Source organism: Columba livia, chromosome 9 (assembly GCF_036013475.1).
Source record: "Columba livia isolate bColLiv1 breed racing homer chromosome 9, bColLiv1.pat.W.v2, whole genome shotgun sequence".
Classification (NCBI taxonomy): Eukaryota; Metazoa; Chordata; class Aves; order Columbiformes; family Columbidae; genus Columba; species Columba livia.
The window spans coordinates 26,633,713-26,644,710 of record NC_088610.1 but is presented as its reverse complement, the minus strand read 5'-3'; the positions used below and the strand labels follow the sequence as shown (position 1 = coordinate 26,644,710).

Sequence of the window (10,998 nt, the reverse complement as noted above, 5' to 3'; positions counted from 1 at the left end):
GTGTGTGTAAATATATAGATAGATATGTATATCTGGTTGGTATAGCTGAAGTGAAAGAAAAAAATCATGTAAGATCATCCCTGCGCAAAGGAGGACATTAGTTATTACTCTTGATTGTTTCAACACAGTAACTTGTGGTGGATGTAGTAACTCTTGCTCAGTGAATCAGAGCTGCTGTGGCTTCTGATTTTACTTGCAGCTACTTTTAACAAATTGATACTCTACAATTCACATAGATGACCTTCACAACAGTCAAGTAAACCTAACCATTATGAAGTGCATAAGGAAATAACATTCTGTGGCCCTCATTCGTGTAATTCTTGTCCTGCCTGTTGCCAGTGTGCTTTGGTGTGTGTATGCACTTGGTACTTCAGCTGCATGAGTCTGAGACCAAAAGTGTGTATGTACAGAGTAACTTATTCTGAGCTTAGAAAATATGCAAAGTGTGATATAGGCTCCTGCAGCTCTTTATGAACTGTTATTGAATGGTCTCACAGGGAATAATAATTGGAATGTTAACTTACAATGTAAATATGTGATTTATTTCCTTTGAAGCTGCAAAGGTCCTTCAAATACAATGGGTTTTATAATATGTTTTTATGTATGGCATAGCATTTTCCTTAGGTCTTGGTGCTACATATGGAGAAAGAAAAATAACAAAAAGGCAGTGCTGTTGTTTTATTATTATTTGCCAGAAAGCAATAATAGTTTGAAGAGCTCACTGTTACATTTCTGGCTGCTGTCTTCAGTGGAAAACAGGATAATGCATAAGAAAGGACACACATTTTCCAGTTCTTCAAGAAAAAAAAAAATCCCTGCTTTCATTTTTTGCCTATATGTTTTGTATATGTGGAGCACCGTGATTATTCTTCTGCTTCTCACCCCTGTCTTCAGTTTTCCCATATTCATCTGATGTGATTATCTGCAAGCAGAAAACAAGAATGTATTAAAGTACAAAGAGGTACATGTTTTTATTGTTTTGAGGATAAGTTTTAATTAGTGTCTGTTTGCAAAAGAAATTACCCCTCGCAGATATATTTTCAAAGCAGTCAAACTGTCTTATCTGTGTTAAACTTTGGAAAGTTTAAGTACTTATTTTGGAGGCAAAATGGAAATTGAGTTCTTTTTTTTTTTTTAAAAAAAAACCAAAAACAAAACAACAAACAACTTACATTGAAGACAACAATTGCCTGGTGGTAAACATTACAGTGATTAATACAATATACAGTCATTAGGTTCTGACAGCTAGTCATTTAGGGAAAGAATTTCAGATATGACCACAGGATTTAGAAGCCCACATCCATTAAAAATCTTTTTGCATTTGGCTTCCAAGGTAATTTTGAAAAATCTCCTTCCAAAGGTTTAACTGACAAGAATGAATGAAAAGTTAAAAAGCAACAAAACAGTAGTTAGAATGATCACTGTTTCTGTGGTTGACAGTCTCAAGAGACAAATTAAGGAACACAGAGTCAATTGGCAATTGTGGCAGGTCACTGTGACCAGCTGCCAGTGGCTGCTGCCATTGAGAAGAAGGGGTGGGGGAGCACCTCTTCCACAGTGGTACTACCTGTAGCAGCTAGTGCAAGGATTGCAGAATTTCCAGCATTTTCCCTGTTTTTCTGACTGCATCCTTAGTGCTTCTCTTTCCTCCGCCCGTGGCAGATGCAGCGAAACCCTTTATCTCTGGGACAACCAATTTTTCCCTACTCTGTTGAAAGTCTCCAGGGAGCACTGAATTTCTTCCTTAGAGGATTCCCTGTCACTTGCCTTGTGGCACAGTTTTGCATGGTTTTCCAGGGCTGTTTAATCCAGCAGTTTGGTTGACAAGGCATCCTTCAGTTTGTGTCATTCATCCAGGATCTTCCACAACCTCAATACACACTCGGAAATATCCCATATGTTGTTAATTCCCTTACCCAGAGTAGTGCAGTGTCATTCCTTCAATTGACTTTTAAATTAGGATCCAGTTGACAAAATTGTGAACATCTTTTCCCTGTTTAGCTGTTCAAGGGTAGCCGGCCTTTGTCCTAGTTGCTGCTCTAGAAGTGCATCTTCCAGTCTGATGTCATCTGTCAGCTCTGTCCAGGTATCTTAGATACCTTTGGGCACTTCCTGAGCCTAGATTGAGTCAACTGTCATGAACTTTTCTTGGGCAAAGAGATCATGCCATCTGTAGCAGCTTCTGTGATCATGTAACAAGGATATCGTGTTACTTCCATGGTGTTTCACACACCAACAGATGGTTGAAATCGAGAAAGCTGTGATTCAGCTGTAGGCCAACAGCCATGCTATTGGGCTAAGAAGAGAGAGGTTCCCTCACTCCTAAAAGTAGAGAGACTACATTGTTCTGTTTTGCTCGCGAGGGTACATACAGATGGGAAATCTGCTTGTAACGTTATTAAACAGCACCCTGAGGTTGAAGAATCTCTTCTGTGGTGCTTGATATTTCAGGGTGTAAGTGGCATGGCATCAGCTTGGTACCTGGGCTCCTGTGACCTGTCACAGCCATCACAGTTACATTCCCTCATAGACCTAGTAACTGTTACACATGAAGGGTGATATTGCTCTCACTAAATATCCTACTTAAAATACAGTGCCATATTTTCTTTGAAATAGAGTTCCTTCGAGCTTTCAGTGTAGTGTAGCTGACAAAGTAAAATAATCTGATGTTATGCAAAAGGAACAAAGGTAGTTATTTTTTAGAAGATTTATGAAAGTCTGTCATATATGCTGCCTAATTTCCATTTGCTGTGAAACTCCTTGCTTCTGTAAATTACAGTAGATGTTAATTGAGTTTGTGTTTCTCTGGAATATTTATATGACTGTGCTGTGTGCAGAGGAACAATTTTCAGAAGAAAAATCAATAGAGCTTTCCAGTGTGTTAGATATAAAAAAGAAACTGCTATGGGTCAGTGTTTTAATTACAGGAAGTGGAGCAGTCCAGGAAGGTGTCATTTGTCATTAAGAATCGCTGAGTGAGTGGGATGTCTGAATGCTGTTTCGAAGCTAAAACTTTTACTCTCTAAATGTGACAAGGGACAAGAGGCCTGGAAAGGAACAGCACTTGGTGCAACTGATAGAGGAAAAGGCTGTGAAATGTGGTTGGAAACAGAGAATAGCACCTACTCTTCATGGGAGTCATTTGCACTATATGCACCACAACTCCTCAGTACACCCTTTACTGAAAATTTATCAAGGAGTAGCCGTGAATTAAGTATGTGCTTTTTCAGCAAGTCATGAAAAACTAAAGGTGCCTTCAGCAAGGGGTTCGTGATGCCTAAAAGGTGTTAAAGTGTATTAATAAAATTTCTTAGCTTTGACACGTTTTCGAATACCTTCCCCCTCCTTTAAACTTTTACCTTTGCAAAACTTTTCCTGCTCTTCTAAAACCACAGTAAACTCATGTCCAAAGATGTCAAAGAATATTCTTAATTTTCTGTTTGCTTCCTCTCTTTTAATTATTCCTGCCTTGTTCTAGCATGAAAGCTTTTGTATCTGACTCTTCCATACTCTTACTGTGTGTGTACAGAGAGATTAGTGCAAAGGCAGTTTCAGTCCTGAAGTAATATGAATTACAATGACTTGCCTGATGCAATCATGACACAACATCCCTGCTAGAAAAAATGCGAAACATTCTGCATAGGCCAAGGAGTTGCAAACTGAGCTAGAAAGAATGATGTATGGAAAAATCCAGGTAACCATTAGCTACTATTAGTATGACTTACCTAGATAAGTGAATAGCAATATTCCACTTAAGCAGTCTTCCTCATTAAATACATGAAGTAAAATACAATTGCGGAGGCAAGAAAGTTAAGTCAACTGTATGAAGTCTAGGAAGAATCTACAATACCTTACAGATCTCACTCCATTCTCCTCGGCCACATGCATTGACAGCACGGACTTTAAAAATATATTCTGTATTTGGATCCAGGTTGTGTATCTCAAGGTTCTGCTGCTGTATTTTGCTCAGCTGACCAGCTAGTTGCATCTGGACAATATTATCAGAGCCAATATGAGCAACTTCATAAAACTCTACTTCAAAGAAATCCATGTCTTCCGTGGGACAAGTCCAATAAATCTGTGAAGAGAAAAAAACCAAACACCCTGTAGTACACAAATAAGTTCTCTTTTTTTTGCTCATTTTCAGTTTCGCTTTTTTGAAAGGCCCCTCTTTGGCAGATTTTAATTTTAAAATGCCAATCAGCTGAAATTCTAACCATAGCATGAAATATTATGTATGTGGAGCATATGCAGTTTGTGGTCTTACCTGGAAAATGCTAAGCTCCCTCCTGGGAATTTCATAGTACCCTCTTCTAACACACTAAAAGTACCGCAGGCTGACAACAGCCAGCACTTTGGAACATGCACTTGGGATCTCATGCAACTGGCATCCTGATCTTGTTAGAATCCGTGAAATGTATAATGAGGAAAATTACATAGATAGGATGTGTCACATTAAAGGCCAAGACCCAGAATTAAATTATTTGATCTACAGGTATTTAAATATGGACATGGTACATTTATCTCCTCCTGCATTAGACCTTTCTATGTAACATTTATAACACACGTATAATAATATAACAACACTACAGTACAGTAGGAATGTGATACAATTCAATGCTTCAGTTTATCTCAAAAGGTGAGTTTGAAATGCATTGTCTCCTATAAATAAATTATTTGAACTGATATTGTAGTCTTATTTACTCAAACTCGTATGGGTTCAGACTCTCTAACAGCTTGAAAATATAATGGTCTCTTGTATACATTTAGAATTTATTAATGTCTTACTTTGGCAGACCTTGAATAAACAACAGTCTGGTATATAACAACAGGTCCTGGGACTGATTCATCGTCTGTAGGTTCTGGACTTGAAAATCTATCGATCTGTTTTCTTTCTTTTCTTGGAGTTTCACGAGCTGTATCCTGGTACACACATACTTCATTATTCTGTGTAGGATGATGGGGAGGTGTAGAGCTTGGACTTCTGACAGTGTCTTTAGACCGCACACCTAAATCAAGCATGGGATTTAAAGATGGATTTTGGAAACCTGTTGCTTGCTTGGATTCGTGAGTATTTGAAATATGCCTTGGAACCATTATCTCTGGGTTAAAAGAATAGGGATATTTTTCTGCTTTACTTTCTGACTGCTTAATTCCAGTAAGAGATGGGACAAGTCTTTGTAAAACACAAAAAAGTTCATCAAAGTTGAGTTGAAGTTTTCTTAAAGGATCTTCTCTTAGATATGGACTAGGTTGGAAAATGGAAGGTACCGCATTTTCTATTTCTTTCACTAAGGAGTGTGCAGATTGCAGAAACACGAATTGGTTTTCCTCCTTAAGAGCCTCTTCAGAGTAGTGAATGAGGCCGTCCATATAGGATAGCTGACCGGTTGTATGGTTTATGTATTCTGAAATTTCTTTCTGCTTTCTAAGTTCAGTGTTTTCAAGCAACTCCATCATCTCCTTTTCTTGTTCATGAAGAGCCATACGTAATTTTAAGAATCCATTTCTGATCTCCTTGCTTTTGTTGTCCTTATAGATCTTGAAATTATTTTTTAACAGGAGAACTTCCATTAGATCTTTATCAACTCCCTGGTGTACTGTTAAAAAAAAAATAATCAAGTCAGCAGTTCCAAATTCCCATTAAAATGTCATGGTTACAACAGAGAAAGAGTGACGTTTAAAAAAGGAGGAGTTTGGTAAAATATGACACAAAAATAAAGATTCTAATATTTTTCTGTCATTTCTGCTGCTGGTAAGCCCTGAGGGCAGTTGTTTGAGTTAAAATGTTCACATTTTTGTGTATAAAATTTGGCAGTTAATTACTACTTTATTATTATTTCCTTGCTCAAATTCATCTACACCAAAATGAGCTTAATAATTTTTACTTCATTACATGGGAATTCCTGTAGCTTAATTAATTGTAGCTCTGTATTATCTTTGAAAATTCTCTCTGCCATTGTGAGGTTAAAATAATATCAGAGAAATTGTCCATTTCTCTGATAGCTGTTATGTCAATGTGTGATTAACTCTTCTGACACTAAAAATTGGTAACTGTGAAGGAACAGAATCAGAAATACCAAAGGCTAATAGTAAATTCCAGTGGCATTCAGCTGATGTCAGGAAACAATGTCACATTACAAAATCCTGCACAAATATTCTACATCTCACTTATTTTCTCAAGCTTAAGACTGTTTCAAAATTGAGAATTTAATACTTCCAGGCGTTTCTCATTGTGCGTGGTTCACTTTTACCTTTCTTAGTGTTATTTTCCATGCAACTTCATTATATCCCAAACATTCGTGAAGCTATATACAAAGATCAAAATTAAAATTAATTAATAAAATCTTAGTCTTTGTTCAACCCCTTAGTTGCTGTGGATCGAGGCTTAGTTAAAAGGAGTGACATTGCTGTGTTACCTCAGAAAAACCTAACTGCTTTGTCTCTTGATCAGCATGTGCATAAGCGTAAAACTGACTGAAGAGGGACAATTCATAACTTCTCTGCAGAGGAAGAAGCAGTTCCCCTTCAAGCATGTATTTATGATTAAAAAATATTCACCATTTTATTCTGCAGATGTAACTGGTGTTTATTGCATGCTGGGTTCTGCAGTATGAAATGAACTTTCCCTTCCCTAGATGCACAATTTCTGTTCCCATCCCACATACATATTCTTCATTCTCTAATAGTTGAGTCTGGTGGACAACAGGATGACCATGAGCCAGCACTGTGCCCTTGTGGCCAGGAAGGCCAATGGCATCCTGGGGTGTATTAGAAGGGGAGTGGCTAGTAGATCGAGAGAGGTTCTCCTTCCCCTCTACTCCGTCCTGGTGAGACCACATCTGGAATATTGTGTCCAGTTCTGGGCCCCTCAGTTCCAGAAGGACAGGGAACTGCTGGAGAGGGTCCAGCGCAGGGCAACCAAGATGATTAAGGGAGTGGAGCACCTCCCTTATGAAGAAAGGCTGAGGGAGCTGGGGCTCTTTAGCTTGGAGAAGAGGAGACTAAGGGGGGACCTCATTAATGTTTATAAATATATAAAGGGTGAGTGCCATGAGGATGGAGCCAGGCTCTTCTCGGTGGCAAACAATGATAGGACAAGGGGTAATGGGATCAAGCTGGAACACAAGAGGTTCCGCTTAAATTTGAGAAAAAACTTCTTCTCAGTGAGGGTGATGGAGCACTGGAACAGGCTGCCCAGGGGGGTTGTGGAGTCTCCTTCTCTGGAGTCATTCAAACCCGCTTGGACATGTTCCTGTGCGACCTCACCTGGGCGTTCCTGCTCCAGCAGGGGGATTGGACTAGATGATCTTTTGAGGTCCCTTCCAATCCCAAACCTACTGTGATACTGTGATACTGTGATGATGTCACCACTATGGCCTTGTTCCTTTTGTGTTTCTATGACGGGAACATGCTACCTTTCTGAGTCTTGTGCAGTGCAGAGAATTAATATAGCTTTTCAAGCATATGTTAAGTTTCTTTCCCGAGAAGGCATGGAGAAGCGTGAGAAGCAGCAGAAACACAAACCTTGTCTAAATTTTTCAGTTGTGTCAAAGAGGGAAGCAGCCTCTCTTGAACATGCAACTGCCAAGGGAATAACCTCGTGATTGTTGTGCAGCGAACTCCTGCAGAGCCCACAGATCAGTTCATGGTCATCCATACAGTATTCAGAGATGTTTGAGTTGCTGTGAAATAAGCAGCGCCACTCTTCATGATCTTGTGCTCTGGTTAAAATGTGATCTTGAGTGCCATACTCATTATGATTTAAATGCAGACATTCATTACAATAATTAATTCCACATGTTCTACATCTTCTGGTTGCCACTCTTCTTCTCTCCCTGCAAGTGTCACAGTAGACTGTTCTTTCGCTATGGTCAAATCTCCACCTCAGAAAGCCATGTCTGCGCATGTATTTCTTGGCTAGTTTTGCTCTGAGGTAATCCTTTCTCAGATGAATTTTATTTGTGTAGGGGAGGCAATGTGCTTTGTGACACACTGGGCATACAATGATATAGAAGTCTTCAGTTACATCAGCTCTGGTCTTGCTTTTAGTTATGCACTTCTCGCAAATGCAGTGATTGCACGGCAGCATGAATGGCTGGAGAAACAGCTGCTTACACAGGGGACAGGCAAGCTGGTCGTGGAAAGTGTGGCTGAAGACTTTCCTTTCTGATGTAACGACAGTTGCATTATCCCCAGTTCTAAACCTTGACATGACATCTTTTAACCTAAATGAAATTGAAAATCAAACAACAAAAACCACAAAACACAAGAACTCAAATAAAATATCTGAATAATAGGATACAGTCTAAGACATGCAATTATAACATAAGCAGTTCTGCTTATGTTATACCAACCATTCTTGTATTCTGACTGGATATTTATTTAAACAATTGGGTTATCGCTATCAAGAATCCATTTACTTTTTTTCTTTTCCTTTTCATGATTATTTCGCCATATGTTGAATACTGTTGCCAACAATAACAATAAACAGACATCTCAGTCATTGTAGGTCTTGGATGAATTTGGTGAATTATTGCTGGTCGCCAAATGAATAATGCAGTTTGGTTTAGTACAAAATGAAACTAATTTTGTCTCCTTTTCTTGTTTGATTATTTTTCAAAATGGAAACAAAAAATAACTAGAGTGAAAAAAAAAGAGCATTTTGTGCAATTGAAATGAAACCCTGTATTTTGTTTCAGGGGGTATTAAATGCTTTCTTTCATAACAACATTGGTAATATTTTTCGAATATTTTCTTTTTAATGAAAACAATAAATGTCAACAAGTTTTTCTTTTGCGTTTTCAAGATGGAATATTTCCTCAAGAATGTAGCACAAATAAGTGTTTCACCATTTAAAAAAAAAAGTATTGAAGTAATTTCTCTTTAACGTAATAACACACATTTGCATATGATCATGCTATTTTCCTAATTTAATTTAAGAAATTGCTCACCTCTTAATTATTTGATTTCTAGAATGAATGAAGTTTATGCTTAGTGTTAGTAGCAGGCTTATTATCATTGATTCTTCATGTTAATTTCAAAGACTTTCAAATGGGGATTTTTTTTTTTTTAATTATTATTAGTAGTTTATTGTAGAAGAGGACTGATTTTCAGGATGTGCTAATTCCTGCTCTTCAAATCCTGATAGTCCTAACCTGTCTCTTAGCCTGTGAGCATTATCTTTTTAAAAAGACAATATTAATTTTCTTATGCTTCCTTGAATACTTTTCATAGCCTTTACAGGAGCATCATTTTTCAAGATGGACACTTGGTTCTAGGCCTCTGTGGTCTGGCCCTCTGCCGTGATTCTCTTTAGCATCCATGTTGTTATTGCTTCCCTTCCCCTTTCTCTCCTCGTATGTTCAACCATGCTATCTGCTTTTTCTGTCACTCTGAATAATCATAAACCCCCCCTAATAAATTACAGAGAAATAATCTTTTATTGCTATGAGGATTCCTTCTGGTCTTCAAAGTTTACTTAGGTAGGAATTAACCATGTGTTTCCAGAGGTGCTGTCAATTCCTCTTGGATTGGTCCTTCTGTAGTCTGGAGTTCTTCTGACAACTTCCTTTCTGCCATCCCCTTCCTCCACTGTGCTCTTTAGTGTAGCATTTCTGTAGTTAATCATCAGCCTCTTCTTTTCTGCTTTCCAGTTTTATTTTCTAAGGTCACTACACCTTCTTTTCATTCCCTGTGTGGTATTTCTAAAGCCTTTGTAATAATTTCTCTGTTTTTTGTCTTCTTCTGAATATAACTGCCTCCTTCTACTTCCAGTTAACGGCAATTTTACTGCTCTTTGTTTTACTCCCATTATTCCTGTATCTTTGCCTGCAGTCCCCTTGCCACAAACACCTTGCTGTTTTCTTCCTGGTTTTAAGGTTCTCTGTATGTCTTCCTTCTTGTTACTACATAAGTGTTTACATTGTGAGAATGTATAAGCATGGATTTTTCTTTTCCTCTGGAATTTAGGTGGTTCCAATTACAAGTGTAGTGATGTTCTGGAGTAGTCTTTGACCCAGTCAGAGTAATGAGTATAAGAGTTCACTAATATGAAGATTAAATTACTTTTTCTCTGTCTTGAAAGAATGTTACCCTGTGGTTATTTGAAATAGCTCCAACAAGCCAACAGATCATATGATTCTAAATGAAACACATCCATTAAGAGATAATGTAAATTAGAAAAACAAAGCCCCAAGAAATTAAGAGCTCTTAACTCCACTTACGGAACAGTTCCCGGTGTCCTTGAGTGATACGGCTCATAAACAGAGCTTCTGAAGCACTTGCATTCGTAATATTGACATCCTGAGTTCTCTTCACTGCAGCAGCAGAATTTGCAGTCTGGGTCACTTGCAAAAGAGCAGCAGCACCACCAGCAATTTGCACGCTCTGCACAGGAGCAGTGGCAGCACTGGCAAGGCTTGTCTTCTTCGTGTGGACATGGGAAACAGCTGCAGTTCTGCTCATTGCTAAATAAGAAGCGCCAACACAAGCAGCATTTTTTCCTTCTGCTGCGGCCAGACAGGTAATAGCAGCTTGAGTAGAATGGCCAGATAAAACAGAGATGCCCATCTTCATTCATCCCTCTGTCAGTTACCTGGGAGAAAGTTCATTGATCCTCTCAGCTTCTCTGCACGCTATAGGAACTGAGCTCTACAAAGGCATGAGTTCTGGCTGTTGGACCAGCTGTGTGCTGTGTCAACACGCTTCATTCCAATGGGAAAGTGATGTCACAGTGACATATTCAAATATGGACACAGGCAGAATTTTATGCACAGGTACCTGATAAAGTAATCACATCGTCTATACGTAATGATAACTATAATTGTTCTTCCTGAATTCCTTGAGAGCATTTGTCTCATTCTTCGTTAATTGCATGGGGAGTTTGTACACTTGGATTAGATACCCGAAGGCCACTATCTCGTTAGGCCCACATACTCCAAAGGCATTTTGTTGGCTCAGCTGGGTGCTGTAAGTAAACCACCTGAATCGGGCCCC

General features: G+C 38.6%; 1 protein-coding gene across 1 annotated transcript; it reads right to left on the bottom strand.

Moving 5' to 3' along the window:
• Positions 1-490: 490 nt before the first annotated feature.
• On the bottom strand, positions 491-10,704 carry TRIM42 (tripartite motif containing 42). Its single transcript, XM_021301156.2, has 5 exons — positions 10,227-10,704; positions 7,528-8,228; positions 4,789-5,600; positions 3,851-4,078; positions 491-922 (listed from the first exon to the last, which is right to left on the bottom strand). Exons 1-5 carry the CDS (start codon positions 10,580-10,582, stop codon positions 833-835), a joined length of 2,187 nt encoding a protein of 728 aa, XP_021156831.2. The 5' UTR covers positions 10,583-10,704; the 3' UTR covers positions 491-832.
• Between the last annotated feature and the right edge of the window lie 294 nt (positions 10,705-10,998).

Bases quoted from the DNA above. Each gene is read 5' to 3' on its own strand.
- TRIM42 (XM_021301156.2), bottom strand. From the start codon at position 10,582: ATGAATGAAGATGGGCATCTCTGTTTTATCTGGCCATTCTACTCAAGC. The intron at 5,601-7,527 runs GTTTGTGTTTCT...TTTTTTTAACAG, and splicing joins AACTGAAAAATTTAGACAAG to TACACCAGGGAGTTGATAAA. The intron at 4,079-4,788 runs GTAAGACATTAA...TTCTCTTCACAG, and splicing joins TTTATTCAAGGTCTGCCAAA to ATTTATTGGACTTGTCCCAC.